This window comes from Peromyscus californicus, unplaced genomic scaffold, assembly GCF_007827085.1.
Source record: "Peromyscus californicus insignis strain IS unplaced genomic scaffold, ASM782708v3 Scaffold_18__1_contigs__length_77618521, whole genome shotgun sequence".
NCBI classification, from domain to species: domain Eukaryota; kingdom Metazoa; phylum Chordata; class Mammalia; order Rodentia; family Cricetidae; genus Peromyscus; species Peromyscus californicus.
In genome coordinates, this window is record NW_026294480.1 from 42,970,437 (window position 1) to 42,988,093 (window position 17,657).

General features: G+C 45.1%; 1 protein-coding gene across 2 annotated transcripts in view; it reads left to right on the forward strand.

The window, feature by feature from the left end:
- Positions 1–17,657, forward strand: part of LOC128113541 (chondroitin sulfate proteoglycan 4-like) — an 83,328-nt gene that overhangs the window by 36,422 nt on the left and 29,249 nt on the right. Inside the window, exons 6-7 of one of the 2 annotated variants that reach the window (XM_052743301.1) lie at positions 10,974–11,172; positions 14,694–14,825. In XM_052743301.1, the coding sequence (XP_052599261.1) occupies positions 10,974–11,172; positions 14,694–14,825 (331 nt within the window). The remainder of the gene's footprint in view (positions 1–10,973; positions 11,173–14,693; positions 14,826–17,657) is intronic. The other variant, XM_052743302.1, reaches the window with a different exon arrangement.

The window sequence follows — 17,657 nt, forward strand, 5'->3', positions numbered from 1 at the left end:
GGAAGAAGAAGAAGGAAGAGGAAGGAGAAGGAGAAGGAGAAGGAGAAGGAGAAGGAGAAGGAGAAGGAGAAGGAGAAGGAGAAGGAGAAGGAGAAGGAGAAGAAGAAGAAGAAGAAGAAGAAGAAGAAGAAGAAGAAGAAGAAGAAGAAGAAGAAGAAGAAGAAGAAGAAGAAGGATTCTCAAAGTTGGATGGGAAGGGATGGAAGGGTGTGGTAAGGGGAAGAAGTGGGAGGTGGTAAATATCCTCAAAATACATTGCATGATATTCTCAAAGAGTTAATAAAACAGTACAGAAGTTAAAAAGGGTGTTCTTTAGACATGGACCTCTGTAATTGGTCTAAGCAGGGAACGCTAGCTTTGAATACCATGGAGGCCAGATTTTACCCCTTCAAAAACAAACCTACTCTTCTCATTCACAGGCCTGTGGATGGGCTGTTCCCGTTGCTATCATGAAATAATTGGGGTGATTTGGAGGAAAAATAGGTTAGTGTAGCTCACAGTTTTGGATCCTGGAGACCCTAAGAGCTAATGCCAGTGAAGGCCTCGCGTCAAAGGCACCGAGATGGCAGGCGCTCCTGGAAGAAGACGTCCCATGACAAAGCGGAGACCTAAGAACAGGGAGGGGTTTTGGTTCTTTTATAACCACATACTCTCTTGAGAACTAACTCGGGGTCCCATGAGAGCCGTTTTAACCCCTTCCAAGACAGAATGTTTAACCAAATACAGTTAGTTTCCACTGTTGAAATACTTTTTCTTCCTGTCCCTTCACACTGCCTTTCATTCTTTCCCATGGGAACCTTGGAGTGCTTCACTGGTCCTCCCTCCGTTTCTGGAACTCATTATATTCACAGCTGAAGAACAGGAAAACCCGGGTAACAGTCTCTGATTGTCCATGGGGTTGAGTTTAACTGTGGGTCTTGAAGGCTCCATTAGTTTATCATGAGTTTTGACAGTGTTAGTCAGTAAACAACTCACATAGATCAACTGATCTATACAACAAACATTCATATAAAGAACTAGAAGAGAGGAGTTTGAAGGTTACCAACAAAATGATAAATATGATAAATGTTTAGGGACATGGAAATATCAGTTATTCTGACTTGATCATTACACACACTGTATCTTACAAATTTACGTAATTTAAATCCACATTCAGTTTGTAAATGTCAAATAAAAACAAAAATGTATATATTATGGATTGTATATTCAGCAGTATACATACTAGTTGTGTATGTATACTACTTTGGATGTGTATATATAATACATGCTTGGGTATGTATTACTATGTATGTTCTTGATACATTTTTTTTTAAAGATTTATTTATTTATTATGTATACAGCATATATGACTACAGGCCAGAAGAGGGCACCAGATCTCATTACAGATGGTTGTGAGCCACCATGTGGTTGCTGGGAATTGAATTCAGGACCTCTGGAAGAGCAGTCAGTGCTCTTAACCGCTGAGCCATCTCTCCAGCCCCGTTCTTGATACATTTTATCGTTTAAAAAATAGTATCAAACTGTCTCCCTTTTTCAGTTAGGAAGCTAAAACTTGGGGGCATGAGGGCCCTGACTAGGGGCTGGCTGGTAGTTCTACTGACTTAACCCTCTAACAATCTCCACATGCTTTCTTCGGGGTGCTTTTTGAAGGGGGGATTTCAAACATCAACTATCTTTAACTTAAGGGGTATTGTTGTTTGGTGTCTAATTGGTGTTGGAGTTCCCAGGGCTTTGCTCATGCCAGCCAAGTCCTTTCTCTTATTTTCAAATTAGGAAGTGTCTCGCCCACCATGCCACGGAATGGCATTGGCACATCACCATTTATGGGTGACCACTGACGCAGCAGCAAAGGACCTTTGTTGACAGTGGTGGCCAGACAGATGGCCGAGAGGACGGGAAGAAAGGGATGAAAGTGAAGTTGGAAGCAGTAAATCTTGACCTCAGTTTATGAAGTATTCCAGGACCCATTAATCCACCGTGTAGGCCAGTCTAGGTAGCAGGTCTCACATTGTTGAAAACGGCTGGAGTTTCAGTATTTGTTATTATTTGTTCAAGGCAATGGGACCTAGGAATAGGCTTTTTAGCGCTTCAGTTATCTTACAGCGTGGTGAGTTATTCTGCCTCTGCATTTCCCGAGGACAGTACTTACGCCTTTGGAACTAGTTTGAGTTTTCTCTGCAGTCTTTACCCGGTTCTCTTCGAATGCTATGTACTGGCTGCCCAGCGTCTAAACCTCCTGTTTTGGGTTACGTTTGCCCCTCTCCCCCACACAGGCTCTTCTGTAGCAGTTCCTACAGAGGTTGCTTGCAGAGTCGTCTGAGAAGTGACCTGTTAGTTACTGAAAGAAACTGTAGCTATCAATTAAACGCTGCTATAAAAGCGTACGTTTATTGAAAGTTCACTGAGTCCTGGTCCCTGCTTTAACTGGTGGTGTTTTCACAGTCCTCCCAAAGGAACTGCTGGGAACGTCAAAGCATAGTGTAGTCATAAAGGAAGGCGTGACCTTGGAGCCCAGTCTCTCAGATGCTCTCTCCACCATTCAGGATGATTCTGATCGTTGAGCACTGACTTTGCAGAGAGGGAAGATCTCTCCAAGGACAAGACCTTTCTAAGGGGGCATGCATGTTAGGGGAACCAAGGCATCCCCTAGGTGGGATTGGCAGACATGTCCAGGACTTGGCATGCGGTGGCTAAGATTTATTTCAGGGAAACAGACTGAAGCAAAATCAGCAAAGGGAAGCTGAACACGGGGTGGAGTCCAGAGGAAACTAGGTCAGGTCTCGGAGTGCTTTTCCAGTGAAGTCACTCGGGGCACAGTCGATTGGCCCAGCGAGGTGTGACAACATATGCAAAGTGACTTCTACCACGAAGCTCATTAGTTGCCAAAATATTTTCTGGGACTGGTCAGGTAGGCAGGCGCCTTCTGCCTGATAAGAACAAATCCCAGGCCCCCAGGAGAAAAGGAGGAGCCTCCCACAATGGTTTAGACAGCGTGAACCCCTGTTACCATTTGGGGGACGTTTAAGTCAGTGTAGAAAACTGGCTAACAGTCTCAGGTACCAGCCAAGGGCCAGGCCACAAGTGGACCTCTCTAAGGAGATGAGTCTGCCGTTCACTCCTATGAACTCTTCTGGACGTAGGGCTGGGGTTGTGAGAGGATTCGTTTGTATGCATAGTAGAGGGAGGAGCCTTCTTAGTCAAGGAGTATTCCAGAACAAAGGTGAGCAGTCTGAAGTAAGCCTGCCATGAAGAACTTGGAGTGGTGGGAAGAACGCGTGGGAAAAAGAGAAGGATAAATATCAGCGCCATGTTGAGAGTTGATTTCTGAGCATAAGAAACGCGCCCCCCCCCCCCAGTATGATGCAGTTTTTTTTTTCTTTTGGTTTCCAGAGAAAAGACTGGGAAGCAGCCAACATTTGCAAGCCCCTCCGCCCTTCGTGAGTCAGGTTCAGCTATAAACGTATCACTGATTTATAACTTCTCATTTAATGCTTTCAATAATTCTTGAAATTAAAGGAGGGCTACAATAACTATTTGAGGCAGTGAAAGGTTAAGTCACTTGACAAACACCATACAATTAGTAAAAGTGGGATTTGAGCCTGGGTAGTCTGAGCTCAGAGTCCACACCTGCCACCCATTGTGGGAATGATCTGGAAGTTACAGGTTCTATGGTTCCAAATCAGTATTTTAAAAAAATATGTTAAATGGAATGGAATCTTCAGTACCAAAATACCTTGTGTTTCTCTCTCTCTCTCTCTCTCTCTCTCTCTCTCTCTCTCTCTCTCTCTCTCTCTCTCTCACACACACACACACACACACACACACACACACACACACACACATACACACATACACACACACACACAGGGTGTGTGAAATGTATTGACTACTTTGGATAATTGAAAGGCATTGCAAGCTATGGAACTATCAAAGCCAGATGTGTTGATATGGATGAACAATGCCCCTCCGTCCCTCTTTCTGTTTCTGGGAAAACATGACCTCTGTGTATGTATATATGTATATGTGCATTTAGTGGATATGCACATGTATATGGAGAATATAGGTTGACATTGGGTATCTTCTTCAACAAAGTTCCCACCTCATTGTTTTTTGAGACAGTCTTTCACTGGACTGAAGCTCACAGTTGGGCTGGCCTGACGGGCCTGTAGGCACTAGGGAGTCCCCAATCTTCACCTCCAGTGCTGGGATTAAAGGCACATGCCAGACAGACATGACTTTTTATGTGAGCGTTGAGGATTGTCCAGGTCCCCATGCCTGTGTGACATGCACTTTATGACTGAGCCATCATCGAGTCCGGAAACTTGGCCTTTTATGAGTTGAGTCAAGTTCTAGGGGTTTATCTGTTGAAATCATGAATCCTGAACTCCTAGAAACTGATACCATAGGGTTATGACAAAGTTGCTACCACCTCTAATCACCCACAGCCTACTCTCCAAATGCTGCCCGAGTTTACTACATTAAGAGTCCTCTGTCTTCCAGGCAGGGAAGCCTGCTTGCTGTCCTCAGCTTTGAAGATTCCTTATGACTGTTCATCATTCCAGCTCTGCCAGCCAAGTTCACCCCACCTGCTCATTGCCCCTCCACACAGATTTGCCCTTCCTAGCTAGAAAGCAGGATGGGATGGTGAACAGTTGGTATCTTCGTTCAAATCCTGACAGCTCACTTTATGGACTGCTGTGGTCATCCAAAGCCAGGGTCACAAAGGAGTCAAGATAACAAATGACAAGAATTTAAATATCCCAAGTAAAAGGGGTAGAGTTGAGGTGTCACACACACACACACACACACACACACACACACACACACACACACACACACGGTGAATAAAATTGCCTGAAGTTTTAGAACAATGTATTTTTGTGCATTGAAGTTTTACAGCACAATATTAATACATACTATCACTCTCAATCTAATTTCAACTAGAAAAGGAGCCAATAAGCAGCCAGGATTTGCCTTATGAACATAGAAAGCCTGCCTAGGCAGTTCATAGAATCTAAGATTTGCTATTATTTTCTGCCCCCAATTATTTTTGTTTTCAAAATATTTCTGTCTTTCCCACTAGACTGTCTAGTCACAATGGCAAATTAGCATGGAAAGGCTAAGTGTCTTGGTCATATTGCAGTGAGTTCCATGAATCCATTGCCAATAATACTAAAGAATTGTCGGGCCTGTCAACAGTATGGGAAGTGAATATGGAGAGCATATGCACTAAATTAAAATAACGGCTACAAGAGTACATTGTCCAGGAGCAAATATGTGACTAGTTCTTCCCAAATTTAGGGGCTTACGTCTGACAGTGACGTTTCTTCTCTGTATCTCAGAGCAGTTCATTGGTGAAGAGAACGGCCACTTCCCAGTCACAGCGGTAGCTAATACTTCTGAAGTATTTATTCTATGCCTGGTGTTGGGCTCAGCACCTCATGTAAGTCTTCAACAACCCTATGCGATATCATTGTTATTTGAAGATGAGGAATCTGTAGCACAGGTCAAGAACTCTTGGCTAAGACTGAGAGAGAAAGAGAGAGAGAGAGAGAGAGAGAAAGAGAGAGAGAGAGAGAGAGAGAGAGAGAGAGAGAGAGAGAGAGAGAGAGAGAGAGAGACTTAGGTTAAGAGCTTGAGATCATGATGGCCAAGCACTATTGCCTCTTCCTTCTCTTCCTTCACAGTTACAGTGAAGGACCCCAAGGACCGGGAGGAAGTAGGAAAAGCTCACAGCTTCCCAGGAACATGGAATTAAATGTGAGAGTTGAAGTGATGGGCTGGGGAGTGGGTTAGGAGGAGGTTACTCCTATAATGTGTGCACGGGCCTGAGCTGCAGGAGGTGATGGGCTGGGGAGTGGGTTAGGAGGAGGTTACTCCTATAATGTGTGCGTGGGCCTGGGCTGCAGGGAGTAGGGGTGGGGTGTGGGCAGTAGATGGATATGACTTGTCCAAACAACGAAGTTAGACAGAGACAGAATCTGGGACAGAGGCAAAATGTGACTCCCACAAGGCCTTCAGATTCACATTTCTTTCTTTCACTTTTTTTCTTTCTTAAATCATATTTGTTATTTTGGGGCATGGAAGGGGGCACGCATGGGCACCAAACACAAGTGTGGAGGTCAGAGGACAACCTGCAGGGAGTTGATTCTTTTCTTCTCCAGTGTAGGTCCCAGGGATCACACTCGGGGCCTCAGAATTGGCAGCAGGTGCCTTTACCTGCTGGGCCATCTCCCTGGCCCAGATTTTATGTCATTTCTGACCTCCTTCAGGTGATCTGACATGGCCTTATGCTTCTTACTCTTGTCAGGGCCTGTGATAGCAAGAATGTTCACCCGGAGTCTGCTTTGGAGAAGGCCGTGAGGGTTGGGAGACTAGAGTCCCCATGGCATCCTAGACTCCGGATGGGAGTTCAGAGCCCAAGTCCAACCATGACCTTCTCTAACTCAGCACTTCAAGGAATGCGTTTCTTCTGCAGTAACAAGACACATCCCGAAACCACCAGCCTTTCGGTTCTGTCGGTAAGGCCGTTTGGTGGTGTGTGGGATCATTTGTGTTTTGACAACCCAGACTCAGAGTCAGGCCATCCCAAGTGACTCGGAAGTCCGTCCCTAAAAGTGTTTTTTGTGTCTAAGCATAACCAGTGATTTTTTTTTTTAAATACAGGCCACATAAAATTCTGTCCACAAGGGGGCTTCATTTCTTCATTTTCCAAGTTTCTATAGCACTGTAATATAATACTATAGTGATTTGCCTTGTTTTTACCCTAAAAATAGAACCATTTAGTTAATTTTCTGTTTGGCTTGGCTTGGCTTTGGACGGTGCTAGGGATTGAACGCAGGGCCCGGTGTGTGCTAGCCAAGAATTCTTCCTCTGAGCTCCACCTGGCCCGGCTTGTTTGTTTTTGGCCAGTCTTTGTCACTGAAAGGAGCTTCACAACCAGGTACAGTGGAAGAAGGAAGGGCTAAGAGTCACTTGCCATCCTGGAGCGCCACACAGAAGGGCATCAAGTTCAGAACATTTTCCACAACTCCCCTGAGATCCGAAACAAAGGTCGGGGTCTTTGAATGTTGGTATCACAACTTGGATGGCATTGGGTTGTAACTAGAACCAATAGGTTTGCCCATAGGTCAACCACACTTCCTCTTACACGCTAAGGTGAATTTGGATGACATGCTCCAGGGTTGATTGTTTCTGTCTTTCAGGCAGTTATTTTTTGAACTTTGGATCACTTTCAGATCTGAATTCAAGTCCAAGGTCATCATTGTCCTCCCCCAACCTATCTGAAGTTACTGTGGCCCAAAGCTGGGCACTGAACCAAGCTGCCCTGGAAGCAATGGGACTGCTGATGGACCTACATTGGATATGAGTAGAAATGAAGACCTGAGGGAGTGTTTGTTTTAAGGGACAGGTTTTCCATTTGTTTTGGAAGATGGTATATTCCAGACGTGAGAGGGGGAAAAAGCACCGTGTAGCTGTAGAGGGACTATGGTGGAAAATGTGCTCTGGCGGGTCATCTGTGCTTTGATTGGAAAAACGAGTGTCTACAAGTCATAGGAAGAGAAATGGTAGCACATTCCCAAATAAGTTTTCATTCCTGAAGAAATAAAAATAAGCCACATGGAATGATTTTAAAATGTAAATCCTGAAACAGGAATGACTGGGCAAGGTATTTTTCATTAAACACGCTGACTTACATATTTTATAGAAACTGCAGCCTTTCCACAAGTTAAATGAAGGCCAACATCTTGTCATTTGAACACTCCATTAATTTTGTGGTTTTAGTAGACATTAAAAAATTGATGTCCTTAGAGCTTGGGGCAGAAAGTATCCAGCGAGTGTGTTCCAAACGGTGAGAGAGAACCCATCAGTAATCGCAGTTTTTAACAGGTGAACTCCTCATCCCATCATGGATGCTGTGGCATTAAGCAGACTAGGAAGTGTGTGGTTAGGAAATAACCTTGGTGCTGTCACCACAGCAGGGGCACTCTTGAGTGCTGTTGAAGAGTGTCCCACACGATGACTTGCTGGTTGGGAGCACTTGCTGCTCTTCCAGCCTGGGGTTTGGTTCTCAGCATCCATCCACATGGCACAGCTCAAAATGACCTGTAACTCTAGGTTCAGTAGATAAGAGTCCCTCTGCTGGCCGGGTAGGGTACCTGCACACATATATGTGTGTATAGACACAGGCATGCATACATAAAAATGAATCTAGTGTTTGGGCTGAGTGTGTATCTTCAGTGATGGGACACTTGTTTGGCACATAAAAGAACCTGGATTTGTCACTGAGCACCACAACCAAATCATGTTTGAAGAAAATGGGTAACACAAAGCTAGTATTTATTGAAGACTTGCTGTGTCAGGTAAAGTTGTGCTAAATACATAAATCAAATCACCCAGCATACATAATCACCCCGTCATTCCTTGTTACTGATGAAGAAATTAGGACCCAGAGAAATTAAGAGATGTGGAAAGGTTACATTGCTAGTAAGTACCAAGACAGGGACTTGAACCCTGACTGTCACTGGACAAACACAAAACCCAGTGTTTTTGAACACAAATAGTTTTAACACAAGCATTTGAATTTTGAGCAGTGCTGTTGTTACTGACATGAGTTGATCTTCAAGTCAGTAACTGTCTTAGTTTCTTTTCTATTGCTGTGAAGAGACACCATGACCAAGGAAACTTACAAAAGAAAACATTTAACTGGGAGCTTGCTTACAGTTTCGGAGGGTGAGCCCATGGCCTTCATGGCTGGGAGCATGGCAGCAGATAGGCAGGCGTGGTGTTGGAACAGTGGCTGTGGGCTTACATCTGATCTGTAAGTTGGAGGCAGAGAAAGCAATTGGGCCTGGCTCGGGCTTTTAAAACCTCAAAGCCCACCCCCAGTGACACACTTCCTCCAACAAGGCCACACCTCCTAGTCCTCCTAATCCTATCAAGGGGTTCCACTCCCTGTAATTAAGCATTCAAATATGTGAAGTTATGGGGGCCATTCTTATTCAAATCACCCCATCATGTGACTCCCAGGTCTAGAAACTCTGGCATTCTGGTTCCATCTGATGAGACTCAGTGTCCAAATCATTCTAGACTCAACAGTGAACTCCTGATCTCTGCAGTCCACCCCCCCCCCCATGAAGCTGTCCACCTTTCAATGTGGGAATGTCCCCTTCTCACTGGCAAGGCCCCAAACATGCCATCAGCCCCCCACTTTTCTCCCCCTGTAATTCTCATGCACACCTTCAGCAGACTCCCAGAACCAGACCCCTTCCCGTCCCGCTGTGCTTCAAGCCTTCCTTCTGTCCTTCTTTCTGGGGTCCTTGTAGTCACCCACTGGTGGGTTTCCCTGCCTCTACAGACCATCATGACATGAAGCCAGACTGGTTGGATACTTCAGGTACCAGGTCAGGACTCTGCTTGAATTCTCCCCCTGCCCTTGAGGACAAGCTGACATTTTGACAGTGCATATTTGGTCATCTCTTCTGTCTTGAAACATCTTTTCTCCTTTATCTTGCTTCTTTTCTTCCTGCCACATTGGCCTCTTCATCACTCCTCCTACTCCTGAGCTAATGCCAGTGTTGCCCTGCGCCCACTTCTCCCGTGCCTGAATATGCACATATATGCACGGCCTCTCTTTCATCCCATTGGCCTTCCTCCACATCCCAGAATTCCCTTACTTTGTTTTATCTTTTTCATGGTGTAGTGATGTTATAACTCACTATATTGTTCACTTCCTACTGTGCCTGTTGCTTCTTCTCTGTGTCCTTCTGTGCCCTCTGCTGACGTGCAAGTTCCACAAGGACATGACTCCTTCGTTTCAGTCACTGATACAGTGCAAGTGTCCAGAATACTTGGTGGCGCATGGTAGATGAACAATAAATTTGGTGAACTGTTAAGATGCTTAAGTACAGTCAGTAAAGTGTTTACCATGCGTGTGTGAGGACCTGGCTTTGATCCCCAGTGTCCACATAAAAATGTCCCAGTCGTGGTGATGCATTTGTAATCTCAGTGCTGGAGAAGTAAAGATGGGCAGATCCCTGGAGCTCTCTGGACAGTTAGCCTGGGCTAATCCATGAGCCCCAGGTCCCAGTGAGAGACTTTGCTAAAAAATAGACAAAGTGCATGGCCCCTGAAGAAAGATGCATGAGGTTTTCCTCTGGTCTCCATAGGTATGTGTGTGCGCGCGCGCATGTATGTATGTATGCATGCATGCATGCATGCACACACACACACGTGCCTGCATACACATGAATATGCATACACACACACCTGAACACACACACACAGTGTGGAGGAGATGGGTGTGAGGAGAGAGTGAGAGAGAGCAAGAGACAGAGAGAAATGTTTAGGCAATGCACATAGATTTTAACAGAGGAAAGCAGCCATGTTTCTCGGCTATGGTTACAGATATGAACCATCAGTACAGCAGACCGCACGAGAACAAAGAACCCAGGCCCTTGTTTTCCTGTAAGACAGGAAGAATAAGGAAAAAACAAATGTGCAATGTGTGTTTCTCCTCCCCGACTGTTTAAAAGCTGGTGAGACCATTAGCTGCTGAAAGCAATGCGTAGATGTTCTCAAACCAACCTAATGAAGCAGATGCTGCATTAGCTGAGATTCGTGTGGTGTATTTAGCGTTGGTTCAGCACACAGGGTGCTTTGTAACCATTGGCTCTATAGTTAGATATTTACATCAGTGCATATGCACTGTTGAGTAATTAACGTTGAGTACATCGTTAGTGAATACTTTTCATCTAAATTGTTGGCACCGGACATGTATGTGTCACATAGATACACATGCAGGTAAAACACCTATATGCATACAATTAAAATTTAAAAAAGCACCTCCATTCTTTAAAAATTCCGGTGAACTGGCTTAGTTTTTTTTGTTTTTTTTTTTTTTTCATCTTTTCCAATGGGGCCCCGGGTCCTGACTATGTGCTTGGACTGGAATCGGTTCTCTTCTCTTTAAGGTGTGGGTGAATTCTGTCACTGAGATGACCAGAGATGACCTTTGTGCAGAAGATGGGGACTCTTCCCCACAGGACTTGGTCTACTGGGTCACTCCTCCCAGCAATGGGCACCTGGCCCTCAAGTCCGTTCCCGGCAGAAGCGTCCAGAACTTCACTCAGGCGCAAATCGATGAGGGTCAGCTGGTGTTCGTACACTCTGGTAAGTCGCAGAGCAGGGTCAAGTAGCTGTGTTCTGAGCAGCGAGTGATGTGGCTGTCGAACCTCAGAATTGCTGACTGAAGAGCACGGGATGGAGAAACTTCCCAAGCGCTGGAGGATTCTAAAGAACATGTTTAGAAAAGCTAATAAAATCACTAGAGCCTCCCTCGAGGATTACTCAGGAGGGCTAGTTACCTTCCATGAGAGCCTATTCCACCCACTGGCGCAGCATCTCTCTGGGACTCTCCACTCTTGCCCTGACTATGAGACTAGTGTAGGTTGAGTTAGATCTCTACTTTTTATCTCCCTTCCCCATGGCAGTGCAAGCGTTCTAAGAAAGAGCAGACTTTCTCATATCCTCACCCCCCACCCAAACGTTGACTAGAACATAGTATAGGTGCTTCATAAATACAACTTTCTTGAACAAATAATTTTGAACACCAACTGTGTGTCAGGTAGTACCATTCTAGATGCTGAGGATGCATGAGTGAACAAAGCAGTTTTTGTACAAGCATTGCATTCATGAATGAATGGCTGTCACTGTATTTATGAGATCCTGATGTTGGTTGGAGGCCCTTTTTGCTTCCTGTTAGTCATTCAGTGAATCAATACCGACGACATTTACTGGAAAGTTGGCCCAGGAACTCTGCCAGGGTGGCGTGGCTTTGTTATAAGTCGGTCCTTGTCAGTGGACCAGGGTAGGCAGCAGCTGGAGAGGAAAGGATCTCGATCCAGGAATGCATAACCTGAAAGCTTAAATCTCACTCTTTCCCCAGTTAGTTTAAACTGTCTTCTTTGAGAATATAATACAGACAAGGAAGCTAAGACACCCTCTAAATTCAGAGGTAATGATGCCCTGATGATCTGTGCACTTAACACTCCCCCAAGAATCTGAACACAGTTTAGCATGTGGATGCTCGCTCTCATGTGGCGGCCACAGACTGGAGCCTGGGACCCAGCACATAGATTTATTTCGGCACTCTCCTAAATCTCTTCCGTCTGTCAGGCAGCGCAGGAGACACCGTCACACTGAACATGTCGATGCACAAGTGCTCCTAGTCCTCTGAGCCACACAGAGTCATGACCCCATTTATGAGATGAAGAGACCTACAGCTCAGAAAGACTCAGCTTGGCCTGCCCCTGAAGCGGGTCTTTCTCCACTGAAGGGCATGGCAGGTCAGAGGAGGATGGGGTTACCATTTGCAGTGATGGATGGAAACAACCCTGAGCTCTCTGGGTTGATTGACTTGTCAGCTACCAGGTCAATATTTGCTTTTAGTAGATAAGAGAAAACAACTTCTAAAAAAATGAAGAAGAAGAAGAAGAAAAGGGAGGTAGGGGCCAGGATAAGGCGAAGGCTAATTCATTCTCCTTCATAAGTGGACACTGAGGCAAGCTCACTCTCAAAGGACTGGAGCCCAGCTGCAGATGCCTCTGTTGCTGAAACCAGCTGTCCATCTGTCCATCACCAGCCCCAAACAAAGGGGGAAGGTTTAATTAATCTCGCTTAGCATCTTACATTTGCAGAGTGCTCTGCAGTAATTGAATTCGCCAGTCCATACAACAACGTAAGTCGTTTGATACAGCGAAGATGTGGGCAGCCAGGGGCTCTCCGTCACTTGCCCTCCTGAAAGTACCTTTGGGAAAACTCCGAGCCCTGCCATAGAAAGTCTACAGATCACCCTATGTGTCGCTTCCTTCCTGGTCTTCTTTGATCTACTTAGTGTTAGGTCCCACTCTGTGTAACATTTTGTTTTCGTTTTGATGAAATTCCTCCGGTTCTGTCCCTATTTTATTTCTGGATTCATAAGGTACTTTCAGAATTCCTAGTGATAGAAGGCATTCTCTCTTTAATTCTGTGTTTCACTAAATACAACTTTGAAAAGCTATTTCCAGGAGAGCAAATAAATGCAAAACAATTGGTTGTGAGCCCTGTTAGGAGTTCGACACACTCAGTGCCCTTTTCTTTCCCAGTCTCTGGCTCTTTAATGGTGACTTATGAACATGTTGGTTAAAAACAAAAAAACAAAAAACCCACCACCTGTGAACATTCTGGTAAGGTTTTGGGGCTTCCTAGTAAGCTCTGCTTAGCTAAGACTTAAAAGATGTTAAGTATCCACCTACCTCGTGTCGATCTGTGTTACTAAGGGAGTACCCATACCTAGTTGCAGTCTGACCATACAGCCTTCATTCCTTGCCTTATTTCCCCCTGGGCAGCAAAGACACATTTCTACCTAGTACATTCTGTAAGGGCTTGTAGGCTTTTAATTTACTACTAGATGGACATTTTCAAAGAGTGATGGGAATGTGGCTCCCCAGTCTCCCTGCATAGAGGTCTTGCCTGCTGCCTTGTGAGTCAGACTGGTAAAGCACCCTGGGGAACTGGGTCGATGCTGGTCCATCTCCATTTCACTGATGTACATAAGTCAATTTTCCACTTTACAGCATTCCTAGTCTGACAATGTGGGAGTGCAATCTCTGTGCAGAGCCTTAATGAAAGTGAGGCCAGGTCATTCCCTTCCCTTCTCTTTCCACTCAGAATATGGTTAGTTTGACATGGATATTTGTTTGTTTGTTAATTTCTCTTATCCTTTGAGAGTATAATATAATTATATACTATCCCCTTGCCCTTTCCTCCCTCTCAAAGCTCCCATATACCCTTCCCAACGCTCTTTCAAATGTATGGCCTCTTTTTTCATTGTTACATGTGTGTGTGTGTGTGTGTGTGTGTGTGTGTGTGTGTGTGTGTGTGTGTTTTCAGGGTTGGCTGTTTGGCATTGGACAGCCAGTCGGTGTGCTCTTCCCTGGGAAAGCCTATTTCTCCTTCTCTCGGCATTTCCTAGTTGCCCACAGTTCTTTGTGCAGGGTTGAGCTGCGCTCTTCCCACACTTTCTTCTGCATAGGTCACTAAAAGTGTAACTGTTTGTAGTAGCTGCAGGATGCTAAATAATCCCTTCCCTTAAGTTTTGATTTTCGGTATAGAGCTCTCTCAACATGTCAAAAATTACTTGTGTAGTTATAGACATATATTACTTCACTGATATGGATTGCTTTCAAAATAATAAAATACAGGTGATGAGTATTTTTTATTCAAAAATTACTCAGTGGTAACATCTGTGCTTTGTTTTTACTATGTCAGAGGTCAAGGGAATCTGCATTTTAACCTTTATTGATGTGTCTTAACTTTGTTTCTTGTCAATAATACAATCCAGTATCACTTAAAGTCAGGGACACACTGAGAAATGATTTCATCAGTATGCAAACATCATGGAACATCCTAAGCAGGCTGTGACATCTCTGGGTGATACAGTCTATGCGACCACAGTCCTCCGGGCTGTCTGTTGTAGATCCAAATGTATGTGGCATGCAGCAGCATTTGATTCAGTGAGCTCAGTGGCTAATTAACACATTGTCAAACTTGCTATGTCTTACTTGCAGGGGACCATGGAGGGAGAGAGCGTGGAGGTAGGTGACGTTTGCAGGGTAATCAAACTGACCAGAGTGTATCTTCTTCTTTTGAAGGAGCAATGTCAGGAGGCTTTAATTTCCAGGTAACTGACGGTTTGAATTTTGCACCTCGGCAAATCTTCAGCATCACAGCCAGAGCTCTGATCATTAGCTTAGAAGTCAACAGAGGATTGAGCATCTTCCCAAGTAAGAGGCTTAGAGAGTGTTGGGGGGAGGGAGGGGTTAAGTGTTTTCCTATCCATTCAGAAAACCCACTTGGATGGCATAAAGTGATGCCCCTCACTGTGGAGTGACTCCAGCAACATCTCTTAAGTCCTCCACCCCCACAGAATCCCCAGCAGAAATTTGACAGCAGCAAGGCTGGCACTCGCAACCCTTCTGTCTTTCCCCCTGCCTCTTCCCTGGGGAAGGAAGGGCTGAGAAGAGCGGTGGGAAGGGGTCATGGAAGGGGCTGTCTTTCCTGTCTGTGTAGTTTACTCTCCTTCCCTCCTTACACACCCCAGAGCTCTATTATTCATGCATTTGGAGCTCCATCTGCTGTAGCCCAGGCTGGTCTTGAACTCACTGTGTAGCAGCTGCATGTGACCTTGCACTTCTGATCTTCCTGCCTCTGCCTCCCGAGTGCTGGAATTAGAGGCTTGCACTACCATGCCCCGTGTACACGGTGCTGGGAACTGAACTCAGGGCCTTCCCTATGTCCTTTTACTTTCTTCACACTGCATGGATTTTGAATCGGAAGGTCGTCTGCAGCACCCAGGGCTTGCCAGTGTTTTCCATTAGTGCTGGCTTTGAGTGACTGTTTGCCAATAACCTAAGCCAGGCTGGTATAGAAGGAGCTGTGAGCCCCTCTGGCCAATGCCCTTAGGAGAGGGGAAAGATTTACCCAATGGCAAGGGTAAAAAAATAAAGAGAGAAAAAAAAAAGCTGGAATTTGTTATTTCCACAAAAGCACTGAGGTGGAAACAATAACATCTCAACATGGCCTGAATGTTGGGAAGAAGGAAAGGCCAGAGCAGTCCTGTGCCTTATAACCTATTTAAAGGACAGACATTAGCAATCAAACATAGATGGAGAGGGGCACCGATGACTTGATTTATTATGGTCCAGCTAGCCAGCAATCCCAAAAACAGCAGTGCCTGCTTCTAACTTTATACAAGTTGAATGGGAGTCTCTGGAATGGGCCTGGCTTATTAAAAACACTTTTTTTTAGATTTATTTCTTTTATTTTAGGTGTATGAGTGTTTTGCCTGTATGTATGTCTATGCACCCTGTTCATGCCTATGCCTGCAGAGGTCAGAGCAAGGTATCAGGTCCCCGGGAACTGGGGTTACAGATGGTTGTGAGCCCCCAGGTGGCTAGTGCTCTAGCCTTGGGATCACAGGGCTAGACACTGCACCCGTATTTCAGTACTTATGAGTTAGGTAACATATCCTTGGGAAGTTGGTGGGCTCTGTGACTTAAGGAGAAAATACAAATTGGCGGCGAGGGCTGGAGCAAACCCTCCTGCTTCCGTAACAGACTTCAAGGGAAATGACACTTGGTTTGCTATTATTATTATTATTATTTTTTACAGTAACTGCTGGAATGTTTCGTTAATTTTCATTGTGATGGTGGTAATGCTGAGGTTGAAACTAGGCCAGCCCTCACCACTGAGCTGCGGCCCCACCCTTAAAGGTTCATTTGTAAGTTCTCAGTTGTCCTCAGCTTTTAACTTTGCAGAGAGGAACCTTTCCGAATGCAGCAAGGGATCTGTCACCTATACTTCTTCTATTATAAAACTTGATTTTTCCCATGCTCTGTAAATTTTCTCTCCGGATAAGTATGAAACGTCTACCACTTCCCCCCTGCCCCCGAGGCAATTAGGAAGTCATTTAGTGTTTTAAAAAAAAAAACAAATAATCAGCCACATTTCAGTAATCGGAAAAACATGGTAATCTATTTTTAAAATTCCAAAACTAGGGTAATTGTGGCTGCTGCAAAAGATTAAGTACCTTTCATGTAGCTCAGCAAAGTCTGGTTTAATAATTAATGACAGTTGTATTAGAGGAAAGACAGAAACACCGTAGCTCCGACACTTCTGAGTTTCTGGTGAATGTTTTACTGAATCAGTGTAGCCGGAAAAAAGAAATATATTAAAGTGGCCAAATTCCTGTTTGACCTTCAGAAGATCATGTAAAACGTCGAGTTTTTACAGCTTTGTGTGCGTTACTGGCCACAGTCCTGGTGACTGTTTCTCTCTCCAGCAAGTCTTGCGTCTACACAGCCCCTGCGTGTCTCAAGAGCTCACTGCTGGAACTCAGATGCTGGCCTCACTCTCAAAACCCTCCCTGCCCTGTTGGCTCAGTTGATTGTCTTGGTCGCCACGTCTCCACCCTGCCTTGTTTCCTGTTCTAGCTCTGCCAGGAGGAAGAAGGAGTCTTCATACCCACCTCTCTTGAGTGGTGCTGATGTTCAATGAAAGCTCCTAACTGGAATCAGAAGTCCCAGAGTTCCGGTGGACCTCATGGCCCACCTGGTCCTGCTGTTCCTACTATTTTTCCTGTGTTAGCTTTCCCAAGTAGCAGGGGCCACCAGTTGTATGTCAGAGTTACCTTGCATGGACATGATTCCTGTGGTTTTGTCACCTTGCCCCTTTCCAGGGACCCACCTAACCTTGCTCAGCATGGCGCCTTCAGTGGTCCCGAGGGCTTTTGTCCCAGCTGCTGTGTGGGAAGCTGTAAGGTGATGATAGATGCCACGTTCTGTATCTTCCTTGAAAGGTCCCATCCTCACCATGTTATGCCGTGTCCCGTGAAGGGCAAGGAGGCATGCTGTATCTTGCCTCTGGGAATGATGTAGGATGTTCAATGTCGGCCATTGCAGAACCATGTGGTCAGAACTTCCATATTCTAAAATCCCAGGGGAAAGTCAGTTGTTTTTGTAGAAGCATGGTTTGTTTTAGAGCTATTGCAGGAGCAGAAAATCTATTCCTATTATAGGCTGGACATTCAGCTACTGATGCTTACATTTTGAATTACT